This window comes from Oncorhynchus nerka, linkage group LG4 (genome assembly GCF_034236695.1).
Source record: "Oncorhynchus nerka isolate Pitt River linkage group LG4, Oner_Uvic_2.0, whole genome shotgun sequence".
NCBI classification, from domain to species: Eukaryota; Metazoa; Chordata; class Actinopteri; order Salmoniformes; family Salmonidae; genus Oncorhynchus; species Oncorhynchus nerka.
The window spans coordinates 12,417,402-12,435,809 of NC_088399.1; the positions used below are offsets into that span (position 1 = coordinate 12,417,402).

General features: G+C 42.5%; 1 protein-coding gene across 4 annotated transcripts in view; it reads left to right on the forward strand.

Annotated features, from left to right (window-relative positions):
• The window catches only part of psd3l (pleckstrin and Sec7 domain containing 3, like), a 151,352-nt gene that overhangs the window by 101,278 nt on the left and 31,666 nt on the right, over positions 1-18,408 (forward strand). For all 4 annotated transcript variants that reach the window (XR_010463741.1, XM_029646831.2, XM_029646839.2 and 1 more), the window contains 2 exons: positions 9,333-9,376; positions 17,368-17,549. Coding sequence is in view for 3 of the 4 variants with exons in the window: in XM_029646831.2 (XP_029502691.1) it covers positions 9,333-9,376; positions 17,368-17,549 (226 nt within the window). In the remaining variant the exon portion in view is untranslated. The remainder of the gene's footprint in view (positions 1-9,332; positions 9,377-17,367; positions 17,550-18,408) is intronic.

Consider the following 18,408-nt stretch of genomic DNA (forward strand, 5'->3'; position numbering starts at 1 on the left):
TGGGGCATCTCTAGCAGGGCAAACATTTGATGAGCTGATTTGTTGAAAGGTGTCAAGTTGAAAGTCACAGCTCTTCAGGAAGGCCGTACTACTGACAATATTTGTTTATGGCAATTGCAATTTTTATACACCTGTCGGGAACCTGAAAGAGGTGAATCCACTCATTTGAGGGTCCACATACTTTGTGTATAAATAGCGTATCATATTTTTTTTATTTTAACTAGGCAAGTCAGTTAAGAACAAATTCTTATTTTCAATGACGGCCTAGTAACAGTGGGTTAACTGCCTGTTCAGGGGCAGAACGACAGATTTGTACCTTGTCAGCTCGGGGATTTGAACTTGCAACCTTTCGGTTACTAGTCCAACGCTCTAACCACTAGGCTACCCTGCCGCCCCTTGTCATGGGGAAATATGCATTTAAATCTGTGCAAATGTCTTCCCACCCAATGTGTAGAATTGCAGAATATTTGCTGTAAAACTGAAAAATAAATGGTTCTGTAAACCATTTTATTCATCAATACTTTCTCTGCTACCACTCTGCTACGTATTAAATTGTTTTTAACCCCCCTGTCTGGACCTCACTAAAATTCACCCTGACTATGCCCCTGATCTATTGTTAATGTAGCATTTCAAACTTTGTATGCAGTTATAATAGCTGTATGCAATGGTTTTGACCTGCACTTAGTTGAAATGTTGTCTTTATTGCATTGAAGGAAGCTGTAGCGACATGGACATTGATGGCACATCGAATCATAAACATTACTATAGTATTGAGGGCAGAGCCACCTTCTATCTAATATCTCCTGACACAGTAGCTCTCCCAAGAATCGCGTGAGGATCACTTTCGACTACTATCTACTTTTACTGCAACGTAGATGACTCCTTTTAGATAAAGTGCATGTAGGTTTAATGACTGGGGCGTAGCTGTCGTTGACATGATCTCAGGATGAAAAGGTAGAACAATCCATCACACTCTCAATCGTCTTTAGGTCTGTGAAAAGCGCTGAGATTTAAACCCAGTTTAGATTGTTGGCTTACTGCTCCCGCATAACATGTTTCCTCTCAGTGTTCTGCTAGAATATTTACTTAATTTGTTTTGATCTAAAGTTGTTTTGGAATGTCATTCTTGGACACTACATTTCTGGTCTTGGGTTGAGTTTGGCTTAATTGCAATTATAATACTGTTTTGGGTTTATGTAGGCTATTTTTCATTTGTTTTTAGAATGCAAACATTATTTAGCTGTAAAATAATCAAATGGACTGTGGTGGCCAGTGAACCACTACTGAAATACTGATTATCGAGTTAAACTGACAAACTGGGACCATAGTTGATATCGCTCACTGGCAGTGCTCCTGTGACAAGCTCCAATTTTGGGTTCGACTTGGCTCTCAGATCTTAATCTGTGTCAAAACGGCTTAGATCAACTGTGCAAGCCGCACCAGAGACGCTGCTCCTCCTTTAGGGCAGAACTCTATCTCCCCCATCTCCGTCCTCCTGCTAAGACGAGACCCAGTCAGTGACTCATGACTGTGCACTTTCCTGAGAAGTTGAAAATGCCATGAATGAATGGTTATTATTGAATTTACTGTACAATAAAACAATTATGGAATACTTTTGTTTTCTCCCCACGTGTCATTGAAGCATTACTAGTAATGCTCAGCTTCTGTAGAAGCAAATGAAGCCGCTGTTTTTAACATTGTCGTTTTCTCCCCACGTGTCATTGAAGCATTACTAGTAATGCTCAGCTTCTGTAGAAGCAAATGAAGCCGCTGTTTTTAACATTGTCGTTATCTCCACATGGGTCATATTACCCAGAACGTTCTTTCCTCTTGGTCGTTGGTGTTTGAACAGTGCCTGTCATATTGGGATGAATTTACCCATATATTTAGCACAGCTAAGCCTCCCAGACACATCCTTTTGTACTGTATGTTGGCAACGCAGGTGCCAGGGCCCTGTTTTATCATTTCTAAGAAAGGGCAAGTAAATAATGGAAAACCAGTGCCCCCTCCGTCAGACAAATTTGACAAATGTTGGAAATGTAATGTGCATTGAGGGTTAGTGGTGAAATGACTGAACATTTGACTGTTGGAAGGAACATTTCTGACAAAACATTTGTCAGGTTTAATTATTCTAGCTTCCTTTTGGATATGACGTTTAAGAAGGATCACAACCCTGTGTAAGCAGTGCCACTAAGGCACTTCCTGCTCTGTGTAGCCTAGATATTAACAGACATGTTTCTATAGATGCTGGTGTCTGTGCCTATAGCCCATCAGGAGCTGCTCTATAGAATAATTACTGCTGTGGTATTTTTAACAACCCGCAGTAGTGAGCGAGTCAGCGGCAGAGATGATCGACCCCTGGTTTTAAAAAAAAAATGCGTGTGGGAGACTGGGAGAGAGGGAGACTGGGAGAGGGAGGGAGTGGGAGAGGGAGAGGGAGACTGGGAGGGAGAGAGAGAGAGGGAGACGGGGGGGTTACATGAAGAGAGAGAGAGACTGGGAGAGAGAGACTGGGAGGGAGAGAGAGGGAGACGGGGGGGGGACATGGAGAGAGAGAGAGAGACTGGGGGAGAGAGACTGGGAGGGAGAGCGCTGTGGCTGTACTCTCCTTTCTGATCCATTCTCAGCCTACGCAATCATTTACACATCTCCCAGTAAATGCTATTCATAGCAGCATGGTTTTTCAGAGATTTGTAGGACATTGACATCTTTTCATACATCTTGCTGAATGCTGATTGGTGTATATAGTTTGTCATAGGTTTATTTTATCAATTTATTTCAGAAAATAGGAACGATAGTGTTAGGACAATTTTACAGAATAACAAAATGACTTTCTGTTAACGTCCATGTACAGTAGAAAACGTCTTCTGCTAATTTACTTTAAACCTACAGTACTTGCATGTCCAATTTTAACAGTGACACTGTAAAGCAATTTAGTAGACACTTGTATAATAAACAGATCGCTTTATCTTATCTGATTAAATTGCTAATGCTGAACAGCTTGTTGCCATGTAAGCCACCCAGATCCACAGTGAATGAATGAGTCCAGTCTGTTGAAGATGTGATTACTGATAGAAGGGTAAAATGATCAAGTCACATAATGGGACTATAACCCCAAACACTGAAGCTTAAATCGGGGCCCAGCAGAGCATGCTGGTGGTTGACGCTGTTGATTTAAGTAGTTCTCGTGCTGTGATTTTTAAATTGAAATGTTATCTGAAAAAAAGTGAATTCCATTTAGGGATAGTGAAAAACATGCTCGGGTAGTTTTCTGCAACCATTTGCATATTTTCTGCTGTACAGTATTTATTACGGGTAATAAACTATCGCCACCGAGGGTTATAATAGTCGGGAGCAGTGCTGCAAATCATCCTTATAAAGCTGGTCCTTATCAATCATCTCCGCTTGCTTTATTACTTTAACCTCAGACACCAAGATGGCGAGCTATGAAATGGGAGAGGTGACACTGAGATGAGTAGGAAAGTGCAGAAAATTCCTTTGTACGGTTATAGTCATCATTTATTCATAGTTCATCAACTGTATTAACGTCAAGACAATGAGCTCCATATGCTCAGCCTCACAGAACCCGCTTCACAACAGAAAGCCCCACAAGACCCCCTTCACAACACAACGCCTCACAAAACTCCCTCCACAACAGAAAGACCCCTTTCACAACACCTCACAAACCCCCTTCACAACAGAAAGACAAAAAAACGTTCACAACACAACAGAAAGCCTCACAAACCCCCCTCACAACACAACAGAATGCCTCACAAACCCCCTCACAACACAACAGAATGCCTCACAAACCCCCCTCACAACACAACAGAAGGCCTCACAAAACCCCCTTGACAACACAACAGAAGGCCTCACAAAACCCCCTTGACAACACAACAGAAAGCCTCACAAAACCCCCTTCACAACACAACAGAAAGCCTCACAAAACCCCCTTCACAACACAACAAAGCCTCACAAAACCCCTTCACAACAGAAAGCATCACAAAACCCCTTCACAACACAACAGAAAGCCTCACAAAACCCCTTCACAACAGAAAGCATCACAAAACCCCTTCACAACACAACAGAAGGCCTCACAAAACCCCCTTCACAACAGAAAGCATCACAAAACCCCCTTCACAACACAACAGAAGGCCTCACAAAACCCCCTTCACAACACAACAGAAGGCCTCACAAAACCCCCTTCACAACACAACAGAAGGCCTCACAAAACCCCCTTCACAACACAACAGAAGGCCTCACAAAACCCCTTCACAACACAACAGAAAGCCTCCCACATGTAGCTGGCGGGGCATCAGAGTAGCGTGAGCAATGCGCTCCAAGAAAAACAACTGAAGGTGTGCCTTTCCAAACACTGGGCCGTGAGCCAAATGCACACACTCTGGCTGAATAGATGGAAGCCCTGTAAACAGTCTGTTTTGCTGCTGTATTCCTGTTTCAAAACGCATTAACACAAATGTCAATTGTTATGGCAAGTCTCAAACAGTTAATTGAAAAAGATAAACAATACAAAACACCCATTAGGAAAATGTATTGATTAGAGGTCGTTGCCATTTCTCAACCTCTTTCCACTTATCTCCGGTTACTCAAAGGGTACATCTTCTCAACCTCTTTCCACTTATCTCAGGTTACTCAAAGGGTACATCTTCTCAACCTCTTTCCACTTATCTCAGGTTACATCTCATACAGCATTATCCACTATTATGCTCTGTCCTCATCTAGTCATAAAACCTTTTGATTTGATGGAATCATTACTTAACAAAACTATTAAAACGGCATGGTAATTGTCAAAGTAAAAGCATGCCTGAATGATGCTGAGGGGTGTGGCTGAGGGGTGTGGCTGAGGGGTGTGGCTGAGGGGTGTGGCTGAGGGGTGTGGCTGAGGGGTGTGGCTGAGGGGTGTGGCTGAGGGTGTGGCTATGAGGGGTGTGGCTATGAGGGGTGTGGCTATGAGCCTGTGACATTACCAGCTTTAATGATCTGCTGTAGATTTCCACTGAAGGATCTTGGTTAGTACATGAACGGAAGAAATATTGGATGAAAAAGAAAATCAAAATGTAACTTTTTTTGAATGAACTTCCCCTTTTAATGGCAATTTTAAACCAATGATTAGTGTAGTTATATCAGTTGGAAACAGTGTTGATGAGTTAATAATAGCTACTCTGACTATCCTTTTGTGTTTTACAGTCTCATGAGACTAATTTGCTGTGTCCAAATGTTGTAGGGTAATTCATTTAGCCTTGTTGGCCTGTCACACCCACTCTTTCTCTGGTGGATATATACGTGTGGTCTTGGTATGTTATGGAAGTGAGGCGGTACATATGGAAGACCCAACAGTTGGTCATACTGACAGCCTGCCTGTATTTAGTCATATGGCCAGAGAACGGCTACAATCTCATATCTTGCTGTGTTTTGTAAACGCAGATCTCAAATTAATTCATTTTCATTTCTGCTCGGCTTCGGACTAATTTTGGGGTTCAGTTGCATATCTACACTCTGATGAGAGATCTTTCCTCTCGTCTTTATGAATGTGGGAATTTCATGTCTGAACAACCATTCAATCAGCAGACAGCGCTCTGAATGTGTAGCTACTTCTCTCCAGAACTTTTCTGTGTACTTTTTTCTGGTAAAATGCAAGATTGATTTCAGCCAAAACAGTAGGAGATGTAGCTGGCTACATGTTTTTTCTATAATTAACATTAGAAGGTATGATGCCCATGCATTGTTTTTGCAAAAAAAAGACAGTGCTTTTTCATTGTAAGCTAATTTATGTGTGTGGCTGCTAACCACATAGTGTTGCACTTCTGTTGTAATCTGCCGAAGGTTTTTGCACAAATGTATTTTCTGTGAATGAAAACTACAGTTGCATTTTCCTGGTCACGTTAATGAAGCCAAAAAAACACGTGAATTACGCATGTTTCAATTACATTTTTTATGATTTCTGAAATTTAATGCAGCCCCTAGATTGTACCACATTTTGACAATCCCAGTTTGATAAAACCAGAGAGCAGAGGTGAAGCGAGAGGTTTCACTCTCGACATAATCTCTGCTTCCCGTCTTAGACTCCCATTGTTAGGGTGGAGACATGAGCATCTCCTCATATACAGATCTCTAAGAAAACACAAAGTACCACACAGTGGGAAAGAGGCTGAGCAGCACTGGGGAGAAATGGGAGCAGCCTAAGTGCTGCAGGAGACGCCAGGAGACGCCAGGAGACATGGTTCAGCAACATTCTCCCCTGCATACTGTCAAGTAACAGATGGCCAAGATGATTACATCAGGCCACTGCTTCAGTGATCACGTGAAGCCATGTTGATGACGACAGGCCACTGCTTCAGTGATCACGTGAAGCCATGTTGATGACGACAGGCCACTGCTTCAGTGATCACGTGAAGCCATGTTGATGACGACAGGCCACTGCTTCAGTGATCACGTGAAGCCATGCCGATGACGACAGGCCACTGCTTCAGTGATCACGTGAAGCCATGCCGATGACGACCGGCCACTGCTTCAGTGATCACGTGAAGCCATGTTGATGACGACAGGCCACTGCTTCAGTGATCACGTGAAGCCATGTTGATGACGACAGGCCACTGCTTCAGTGATCACGTGAAGCCATGCCGATGACGACAGGCCACTGCTTCAGTGATCACGTGAAGCCATGTCGATGACGACAGGCCACTGCTTCAGTGATCACGTGAAGCCATGTCGATGACGACATGCCACTGCTTCAGTGATCACGTGAAGCCATGGCGATGACGACAGGCCACTGCTTCAGTGATCACGTGAAGCCATGTTGATGACGACAGGCCACTGCTTCAGTGATCACGTGAAGCCATGCCGATGACGACAGGCCACTGCTTCAGTGATCACGTGAAGCCATGTTGATGACGACAGGCCACTGCTTCAGTGATCACGTGAAGCCATGTTGATGACGACAGGCCACTGCTTCAGTGATCACATGAAGCCAGTTACGGAATTGGCCAAGAGTTAATTATCTAACCAATGAGCCCATTCCCAGCGGTGAACATTTTACTGGCATTTTTATTTTAGTCCAACACATTTCCACAGAACATGGCACATACCCAAAATGGTCATTTATCTCTGGTGTGAGATGACCCAAATGAAATGTTTTTGACATTTTCACCGACACACTCAATCCAATGCCAATGCAACTACATTACACCTCCTGAATTTAGTTAAATCAGTGCTTTTGGGTCCATAGTTGTGCAAGATTAAGTTGGTGGCAAGTCTAAGAGCTGTCATGTTTATTCATAGAAAAACACATGTTCACTGTCCAGAAAATTAAGATTCTCATTTGCAAACCTTGACAGCTCACTGAAATGGCAATTTGATCAAGCCTGTTTAAACTCCAGTATGTCATGATTGTTAGTCTTGTTTGTGTTTTATACTCATCCCTCTGAATTGTTTTAGATTCATTTGAGTGAATGTGTTGCGGGGAGGGGGGGCTGTGCTATATTAGGCATGAAGGACATTGTGGTTCATAGTGTGAATTTATTTAGCCAGCCCCTCATCATTTACATCTTGGCTTGTTGGAATAATTGGAACCAGCTGTGTAATCCCAAGCATTAATCATTTATTTCAATTTAATCGCACTTTGAATTCGGTAATAGTTCTGGATTATTGATTTTGCTCGAATTACGCATTGAATGAATCAGAAGTGGTGTGAAAACAGTGCTGTTTGCTCATTGGGCTAATCAGTCCATTTAGGCATCAGGTGTCTACCACAAGCCAGTGACAAAGCCAGAGGTTTCTGCTCAGTGTTGTTTTAACGTGGCAGGTTTGGTGACCTGTGGCAAATTTTATTTCAACTATATACATTTGCCTTAGTTTTGTAAAGGGAGGTTTTGTCCTCTTCTTCCCTCTGTCCCTCCCTCCTCCTCTCTGTGTGTAACACACAGACGCTGACGCCAGAATCTCACTGAAACTGTCGCTCTGAATCCGAGCACTAGTGGAGCGATGCTGGAGAAGGCAGCACTGCTGGTGCTTTGAGAGAGCTTGGACGTGTTCTATGATCATTCCTGCTCCGTCTCTCTCTCTTGTTGCCTCGGCTTCAGTGAAACACTCTACTCCCCGCTACAGGGGCTGGAACAGCGCAGGTCTCTGGGACAGCTGTGCGTGTAGGAGCTTCTCCAGGTCTCTATCGCTACTGCTTGGTCTCGTGTCTGTTTTGGGAGCTGCCTTTTTTTGATTTTTCGGAAATGATCGGAGTAAACAGTGTCCAGGGGACAGGCAGCCATCGGCGGCCCGGGAGTAGCTCGGTCAAATATGGCAGGGAGGAGTCTATGCGTCGGGCCCCGCAGCACCGCTCCAAGTCACTCAAAACGTCCCACTCCACCGAATTTGCATCTGAAAAACATAAGAAGGACAAACTAGAGAAGGACAAACAGAAGGTAAAAAGCATTGCACTGCTTGATTGTAAAATCCAGTTTGGGAGATTACGTTTTGGGAGATTTAATTAGGATGAGACGGAGAACAAGCGTTATTGATTCTGAAGTCAAAGGGACATTTTTTTTCTCGCACGGCATTTACAACTGACTGGAATAGTTTGACTGTATCCAGGCAGCTGGTTTTGAGTTGCATGGTCTGTGCATTGGTGCTTTTCTCCTTAACTCGACATCTGTTTAAATCAATAGTCTTTTTTTGTATTACTGTGGGTCAGGACAGAGCTTTCCAGTAAGTAACCACTTGTTAGACCAGGGACTCTGTCTAGACGTGTTAGTGTTGAGTCTGCAGTGTTAGTGGTGTTAGGGGACATGCCAGGGATCAAATGGCTACATTTCCCTCCTGGTTAAATGCTCCTTTTTGTATTTCCACTAAATATTATTTGACCGATTGGGCGCGGCATGGGACTTTTCAAAGAGATGGATGCTTTATACCTCCCTTTTCTCTTCTCCTGCTCTGTTACTGACGGAAGCAAGCGGCCGTGTTGTTGGCCCACTGCGAATCCAGTGCTTTTGTTTTCTTCTACCCTGATTAACATAACGTTGTCACCTGTCCCTCAGCTGTCAATGCCAATAGATCTTCTCTGTAATGCACTGGATATGAATACCAGCCACCCTGAATGAACACTCTGCTAGTTGTGCATGTAAACATGTAGACTACCACTATATGGTCACTTTATTTAGCCTTGTGGTCTTAATGTTTTTAGAGTGTGTGTGTGTGTGCGCGCAAAAGGCTTTAGATGTGATGGAAGCTGTCAAGATGTCGATACATGGTTTTGAACCATGCACAAGCTCAAACATTTTTTTTTCTTAAATAATGTATACTAATAGATTTGATTTTCTTCACAGGCCTTGCACAACTCAATCAAAAACGACAAGCTGGAATGGGCCATGTAAGTAAGATTCTATTTTGAACTCTAAACATAAGCATTCGTGGGCCAATATAGGGAGAGCATGTCGACACTGTATATGAATAAAATGTTTATATAGCTAGATCTACCCTGGCATCTTCCACATCTTACTACTGTACCTACTAGAACGAACGAGGTGACGTCTCAGCATTTACACTGCCCCAGTGTACCATTCAAAAGGGCAACATAGCAACATGATCCCATTTAATAAACTCTGTTTCAGATGGCCCAATTTAATTACATTGGTCACACATTTGTGTTGCAGGCCTCGTGAAAATGAATTGGAACCAATGGGCGCCACAGTCAATTATCTAGTTGGTGGCAGATGAATTGTGCACTCCACTGAAAATATAAACTAGTTAAACGATGCATAGAAATACCGTGTCAATTATGTGTTGCGTATATTGAATTCTCCAGGGAGCGAGTTATCGACAACGGAGTGTTCAGTCGATAAGGAATCATGTTTTTATTTTTTATTGTTTGTAGACATTTAAGACGTTTACAACAATGTGCATCAAGTTATACTGGATGACATTGAATTTATAATTTGGGACTCATCTAAAATGACTCTTAGCATTTTGTAAAAATGATTTTCATAAGACTAAAGGGACCCGTAGGACTATGTTCAAACAAAGCTGTGAATATGTAAATGTATGTGTTTGTATATCATCCCATGCTAAATTATAGGACAGGTGACAGCTGAGCAGTGTACCGTAATTAGCATTAGAAAAACATGACAATCTGTCTCCCTGATAAAAGTAATAAGGAATGAAGCTGGCCTATTGTGCCATTGGCAATCTACAAAGTCCTCTCAATGAGCTACAACAGGTCAGTGGTGATCTGAAAGTCTTCTCAATGAGCTACAACAGGTCAGTGGTGATCTGAAAGTCCTCTCAATGAGCTACAACAGGTCAGTGGTGAGGTCCTCTCAATGAGCTACAACAGCTCAGTGGTGATCTGAAAGTCCTCTCAATGAGCTACAACAGGTCAGTGGTGATCTGAAAGTCTTCTCAATGAGCTACAACAGGTCAGTGGTGATCTGAAAGTCCTCTCAATGAGCTACAACAGGTCAGTGGTGATCTGAAAGTCCTCTCAATGAGCTACAACAGGTCAGTGGTGATCTGAAAGTCTTCTCAATGAGCTACAACAGGTCAGTGGTGATCTGAAAGTCCTCTCAATGAGCTACAACAGGTCAGTGGTGATCTGAAAGTCCTCTCAATGAGCTACAACAGGTCAGTGGTGATCTGAAAGTCCTCTCAATGAGCTACAACAGGTCAGTGGTGATCTGAAAGTCCTCTCAATGAGCTACAACAGGTCAGTGGTGATCTGAAAGTCCTCTCAATGAGCTACAACAGCTCAGTGGTGATCTGAAAGTCCTCTCAATGAGCTACAACAGCTCAGTGGTGATCTGAAAGTCCTCTCAATGAGCTACAACAGCTCAGTGGTGATCTGAAAGTCCTCTCAATGAGCTACAACAGCTCAGTGGTGATCTGAAAGTCCTTCGTCACTGTTTGGGACCAGGGTTGTTAGCATTTAGTTAAAATACGCGCTTCTCACACAATGTTTCAAACCTCCGTGACCCTGCTGCTTTAATCAATCTCTAAGAAGGTTTGCAGACAAATACTGCACTGTATTAACTCAGAGCCAGACACGGACTGATTCAAAGCAAATGTCTTAATTAATTCTAGATATTTCTAAAATAGAATATTAATTTTGACCAAGCGGATTGAAAGCGAGTATACATGGAAGGTGTATCACAATTGCTAAATTTAAACAGAATTCAATACACCTTGTCATTTTTGGATATCTGTTTGACATGACTGCGTTATGGTAGCTAGCAAAAGAGTGTAGTAGCGTTTGCTTACTTACTGTAAACTACCTTAGCTAGCTAATGATCTTGGCTAACTGGGTTGAGACAATTAACTTATTTACCGCTCTTTGCAAGCAAACAAAGGCTGTCTGCAGTTTTGTTTACATTCTTGCAGTTTGTCATCTCCATTTTCCAAGAATATTAGCCTTCAATGTTATTTGAGGTGAAAGATCATTTTTGACATTAAGGGGCCCGAGCCGGAAGATTTTAAATGTCACAGTAGTAAGGGATGTTTAACTTGTCATTGAAAACGTAGCATAGACCGACCCAAAGGATACATTAACATGAAATGGATTACACTTGGTACATAAATGGTTATTGTAGCACTGGTTTAAGTTTAATGTGTTGTGTGATGGAGGAGCCTTCACTGTCCCCTCGCCAAAAATGGCTGCCATGAACGGAAAATACTCCTCTGTTGTCATAGCGACATATAGACAAATTAGGATATTCAGCATGTTACACCAGGGGAATCCTGTTCTTGGACTAAAAAGCATGCAGCCCCACTGCAGCATTTCTGACCTGAGCACAGCCCCACTGCAGCATTTCTGACCTGAGCACAGCCCCACAAAGCATTTCTGACCTGAGCACAGCCCCACAAAGCATTTCTGACCTGAGCACAGCCCCACAAAGCATTTCTGACCTGAGCACAGCCCCACAAAGCATTTCTGACCTGAGCACAGCCCCACAAAGCATTTCTGACCTGAGCACAGCCCCACAAAGCATTTCTGACCTGAGCACAGCCCCACAAAGCATTTCTGACCTGAGCACAGCCCCACAAAGCATTTCTGACCTGAGCACAGCCCCACAAAGCATTTCTGACCTGAGCACAGCCCCACAAAGCATTTCTGACCTGAGCACAGCCCCACAAAGCTTGGCTGCACTCCTGATCCACAGCTGCTCGCCTTTTAATAAGAACATATTCCTTGTGAGCACTGTGGGCCTGCTGGAATAGGTTCACTAAAATAGATTTAGTAGTAGTCTGTTATGGCTTTTTGCAGAGTTGTTTTTGTCAAAATTCAGAAGTATTCATAGTTTCACTATTTCACTACATTTTAGGAGTTCATGGCTCAACCGCCGTGTGGGAACCCAGATCGTATGTATTCTGAGCAAAGCAATTAAACTAAATGGACATGGAAAACTCCAGAGTGTGGCTGTCAGATAATGCGACGAGGGAAAGTGCATGAGGAAATATGGCTTTGCTATAATTTACTAGTTTATCTTAAAGATTGTGCCATAACTCTGTCTCGAGACTCTCTGGTGTTGAGCTACTTTGCGGAAGATGCAGGGGGAAACAGGTGCTAAAACTAAGTTCATTCCAATTACAGCAATTTATTACCCATATCCCTTTGTTGTTGGGTCAAATAACTCATATCTGTTAACGTTGCTTTATTGCTGCCAACTCTGAAACCTCAAGGCGAGTGTGTGTGATGAGAAGATGTATTACTGAATATGGGACATTATGGTTACACTGTAGCTCACTTTGAAGTGCACAAAACAAATGGGTTGTAATGATGCCATTATGAAGCATTTTATGTCATGGTCATGTTCTATACTGGTTGTATTGAAGCATTTTAGGATGTCAGGTTCTAATCTGTCTGCATAGATGCATTGTATGATGTCATGGTCAGGTTCTAATCGGTCTGCATAGATGCATTGTGTGATGTCATGGTCAGGTTCTAATCTGGCGGCATAGAAGCATTTGATGTCATGGTCGGGTTCTACACTGGCTGCATGGAACCATTTTATGATGTCATGGTCGGGTTCTACACTTTTTTTTCTTTATCAGGTTATGTGGGTATATGTCCAGATACCTACCAAAATAAGTATTTCTCAGGATCTGGTCCTAATCCAGTCATGAAAATGATTACCTGGTTCTAATAGAGACTAGTTCGTTAATCTGTTTATGACCTCTCAACCAGAAAACCAGACAATTATGTCTAAATGAACTTTTTAAAGGAACAAATGTTTTTCTACCTGTGAGTGCCCTATCGTCTGAACATATTCCTGTGACCCGAAATACAGCTGGAACACAGTCAAAACAGGTTTTTAAAAATGAATCTGTGGTTTAGCAACCTACGTAGCAAATTGCCAATGGTAAGATGTATATAAATCCATGTACTGTGCATGCGGAAAGTATTTCAACTCCTTCCCTTTTCCACATTTGGTTACGATACAGCCTTATTCTAAAATGGATTAAATAAAACAATGTTCTTAACCTCTCTAGGGTACGTGGGACACTAGCATCCCATCTGGCCAACATCCAGGGAGATTGCAGAGCGCCATATTCAAATACAGAAAACATATTTTACATAGGTTTAAAGATGAACTTCTTGTTAAACCAACCACTATCATATTTATAAAATGCTTTTTGGCAAAAGCATACCTAGCCCAGAACATAGCCCAGTTGACAAATTATTACAAACCGTAACCAGCCAAGCAGAAGCTTTACAAAACTCAGAAATAGAGAAAATTAATCCCTTACCTTTGATGATCTTCATATGGTGGCAATCAGAAGACATTAATTTACTCAATAAATCTTCCTTTTGTTTGATGAAGTCTCTTTATATCCAAAAACCTCCGTTTTGTTAGCGTGTTTTCTTCAGTAATCCACAGGCTCAAACGTAGTCAAAACAATCAGACAAAAAAAATCCAAATTGTATCCGTAAAGTTCATAGAAACATGTCAAACGATGTTTATATTCAATCCTCAGGTAGTTTTTTTTTTGCCTAAATGATCTATAATATTTCAACCGGACAATAACGGCGTCAATATAAAAGGTAAACAAGAAATGCACATGCGCATGAAAAAGCTCTGCGACACGGTAGGGTCCACTCGTTCAGACTGGTCTTACCCCTCATTTATAAGAATACAAGCCTGAAACGATTTCTAAAGACTCTTGACATCTAGTGGAAGGCATAGGAACTGCAAATGGAGTCCTCTAAGTCAATGGATACTGTAATGGCATTGAATAGAAAACTACAACAAAACAAGAAAAACTACTTCCTGACTGGATTTCTCAGGTTTTCGCCTGCTAAATAAGTTATGTTATACTCAGACACTATTTAACAGTTTTGGAATCTTTAGAGTGTTTTCTATCCAAATCTACCAGTTATATGCATATCATATCTTCTGGGCCCGAGTAGCAGGCAGTTTAATTTGGGAATGCTTTTCATCCAAAATTTCCGAATGCTGCCCCCTACCCTAGAGAAGTTAACAATCTGCATTCAATACCCCATAATGACAAAGCGAAAACTGTTGACATGTTTGCGCATTTGTGTGTGTGTGTATTTTCAATCATTCAGACCCTTTGCTATGAGACTCAATGTAGCTCAGGTGCGTCCTGTTTCCATTGATCATCCTTGATGTTTCTACAACTTGATTGGAGTCCACCTGTGGTAAATTCAATTGATCAGACATGATTTGGAAAGTCACACACCTGTCTATATAAGGTCCCAAAGTTGACAGTGCATTTCAGAGCAAAAACCAAGACACGAGGACGAAGGAATTGTCCAAAGAGCCTCAAGACAGGATTATGTCTAGGCACAGATCTGGGAAGGCTACCAAAAAATATCTGCAGAATTGAAGGTCCCCAAGAACACGGTGACCACCATCATTCTTAAATGGAAGTTTGGAACTATGAAGACTATGAAGACAAACTGAGCAATCGGGGGAGAAGGGCCTTGGTCAGGGAGGTGACCAAGAACCCGATGACAGAGCTCCAGAGTTCCTCTGTGGAGATGGAAGAACCTTCCAGAAACATAACCATCTCTGCAGCACTCCACCAATCAGACCTTTATGGGAGTTTGGCCAGATGGAAGCCACTCTTCAGTGAAAGGCACGACAGCCTACTTGGAGTTTGCCAAAAGACACCTAAAGGACTCCGACCATGAGATACTAGATTCTCTGGTCTGATGAAACCAATATTGAACTCTTTGGCCTGAATGCCAAGCCTCACATCTGGAGGAAACCTGGCACCATCCCTACGGTGAGGCATGGTGGTGGCAGCATCATTCTGTGGGGATGTTTTTCAGCATCAGGGATTGAGAGACTAGTAAGGATCAAGGGAAAGATGAACATGGAAAGTACAGAGATCCTTGATGAAAACCTGCTCAGGACTTCAGTCTGGGGCGACGGTTCACCTTCCAACAGGACGACCCTATGCCCCCACAGCCAAGACAACTCAGGAGTCGCTCCATGACAAGTCTCTGAATGTCCTTGAGTGCCCCAGTCAGAGCCTGGACTTGAACCTGATCAAACATCTCTGGAGAGACCTGAAAAGGGCTGTGCAGCGACACTCCCCATCCAACCTGACAGAGCTTGAGAGGATCTGCAGAGAAGAATGGGAGAAACTCACCAAATACAGGTGTGCCAATGGTGTGCCAATTTTGTAGCATCATACCCAAGAGTCAAGGCTGTAATCGCTGCTAAAGGTGCTTCAGCAAAAGGTCTCAATACTTACGTAAAAGTGATATTTCAGTTTATAAATTATATTTTTTGTTTTGTTATTATGGGGTATTGTGTGTAGATGTATGGGGGGGACAATATCATCCATTTTAGAATAATGCTCTAAAATAGCCATATGGAAAAAGTCGAGGGTCTTGAATACTTTCTGAATACACTGTATATACAGTACGTTTGGACACCTACTCATTCAAGCGTTTATTTTTATTTTTTAATGTTTCTACATTGTAGAATAATAGTGAAGACGTGTGTGTGTGTGTGTGTGTGTGTGTGTGTGGTACGTTGGTATGAAACATTTGGTTTGGTTTTCCCACATACTGTACAGTATACAGTCCCCATGGGGGAGAAGTCTGAACACCCGTGCCTAGTTGTCACATTTTGCTGCCTTCATTTTAAATCTGTTCTCTTGCAGTGTTACTTAAAGGCCTCGATGCAATCAGGATGGATGATTTGGACTGGATTTCTTTAGCACAGGCTTCTTCCTTTTCAGTCTTGTCACACAGGCCAGTATTGTGGAGTGAATGCATTGTTGATCCATGCATAGTTTTCTCACCACTCAGCCTATGAACTCTGTTTTAAAAGCACCTTTAGCCTCAGTGATATCCCTGAGCAGGTTGTATTCATTACAACCCGAGTTGCGCAGCAGTCTAAGGCACTGTATCGCAGTGCTAGAGGCGTCACTACAGACCCAGGTTCGATCCCGGGCTATGTCACAAACTGCTGTGATCATATGGATCAGGAGTCCCATATGGCAGTGCACAATTGGCCCAGCGTCGTCCGGATTTGAATTTGTTAAATAAAGATTACATTTCAAAAATATAAACATTCCACGACTCAGTTAGGATGGACGGACAGATCTAGGTGATGTGATACTTCATCCACAGATGTAATTACCATACGTGACCGTACTCAAAGGGATATTTATGTCTTGGAATTATTTCATGACCTTCCTCTGATCAGTGGCTGTTGAATGTGAGATTTGTGCAGGGTCTACTGTAGACTTTGACTAGGCAGGAACTGTACCTAGCTCCTTAAATGTCTGGGTAGAATACTGCATTAATCATTTTTCATTTTGTTCACTGAGAACTATATTTGAGTTTCAAAATCACCATCAGTTCAATAAACAAGACCATATTTAGAGTTCCATGTTTGTGAATAGAAACTGACACACTCAAAGATCAAACTCATTGGTGTAATGGCATTGTCCTGTGTGTGTGGTGCTGTACTACCCAGTGATTGTGTGTGTGCACCATGGTGCCATGACACGGAGGTTCCAGAATTGATTGTGATGAAGGTGGACAGGGTGATGTTAGTAGAGCCGTCTGACTGGGGCTGTTGTTCCGACTGCACAAACGCCCCCACTGAGTCCCCTAATACGCCAACAAAGCACCGAACAACATTCTAAGTGGTCAATAGTACATAATTTACTTCGACAGCGGAGTGGTTCTGTAGGATATACTACGACAACCAGAAAGCTCCAAAATCACAGCCTCTGTTCCACTAGAAAATAACCCAAATGATGGGAGGAGGAAAAAAAAGCCAAATTGCCTCTATCCATTCAGGGAGTATGATCAAAGTTATCTTGCCTCTTACCTAGCCAACATCCGCAACACAGAATCCTATTTGTCGGTTTTATTTCCAGAGATGGTGATGAGCTGAAGAAGTCTCTGTCTGAGCTGGCAGACAACAAGGACAATAAAAGTATCACGCGGATCAGCAGTGGCAGTAACCCCTTCCTGGACATTGCCCACGACCCCAACGCCGCAGTCTACAAAACAGGCTTCCTGGCCCGCAAAATCCACGCCGACATGGACGGCAAGAAAAGTAAGTGATCAATGAGTCTTAGACCGATTTTTCTCAGTGTTCTTTTGAAGTATGCCTTCAGATGAACCCAAGCTGGACCATTTTAAATGTCCCTTACATACAGTATGTAACACATGGTATTTAAAATGGCTCTGTGCTCAGCATGTATTTCATATGCCCACTCAGGTTATTATTAGCATTCTGTGGGTTCCTAACTAGCCTCAGTCAGAGAAACATATTTTATACCATTTCTAATGAGGGATGGGATTTTGGGACTTTTTGAAATGCTGATTCGCTGCAGCCTCTCGGTTAAAAGACTAAGCATTGTGACAAACCTCTGCTCTCTAGGATCCCACTAATGGCCGATTTTCCCTGTCTGAAGCTCCAGATTCCACCTCGACCTTCAGATTGTGATGTGTGTCTGGAAACAGTAGAGACAAATAGGTCATTAATATAATTGCTGCGTAATGCGAAACCCCTAACGGGTGCACTTTAGATGCAGAACCTGCCGGTTAACCCGACGAGAATGGATGGTGTTGGTGTTTCACATCCATTTATCTCTGGGCGCTAATGACTTTACCTGCTGACTTATTAGCACTGAGCTTTATGCCTGCAGAAAACCATCCAGATTACAGTCAATATCTGCTGCACAGGGTAACCTGGCGTTTTTATACACGAGTTTAATTTACTTCCAAGATACCACGATGGCTTTCCAACTGATAGTAAATATATTGAAATATATGGCATGAAACGAGAGGTCACCGGTTAAAGTGTTAGAAGCTGCTTGATTAATGTCTTTGATAAATGTTTAGTATTCTGTATCAGGTCCTGTCGTCGAGGTTTACACCATGCGGATTTTTTACAATGGCCTATTTAAATT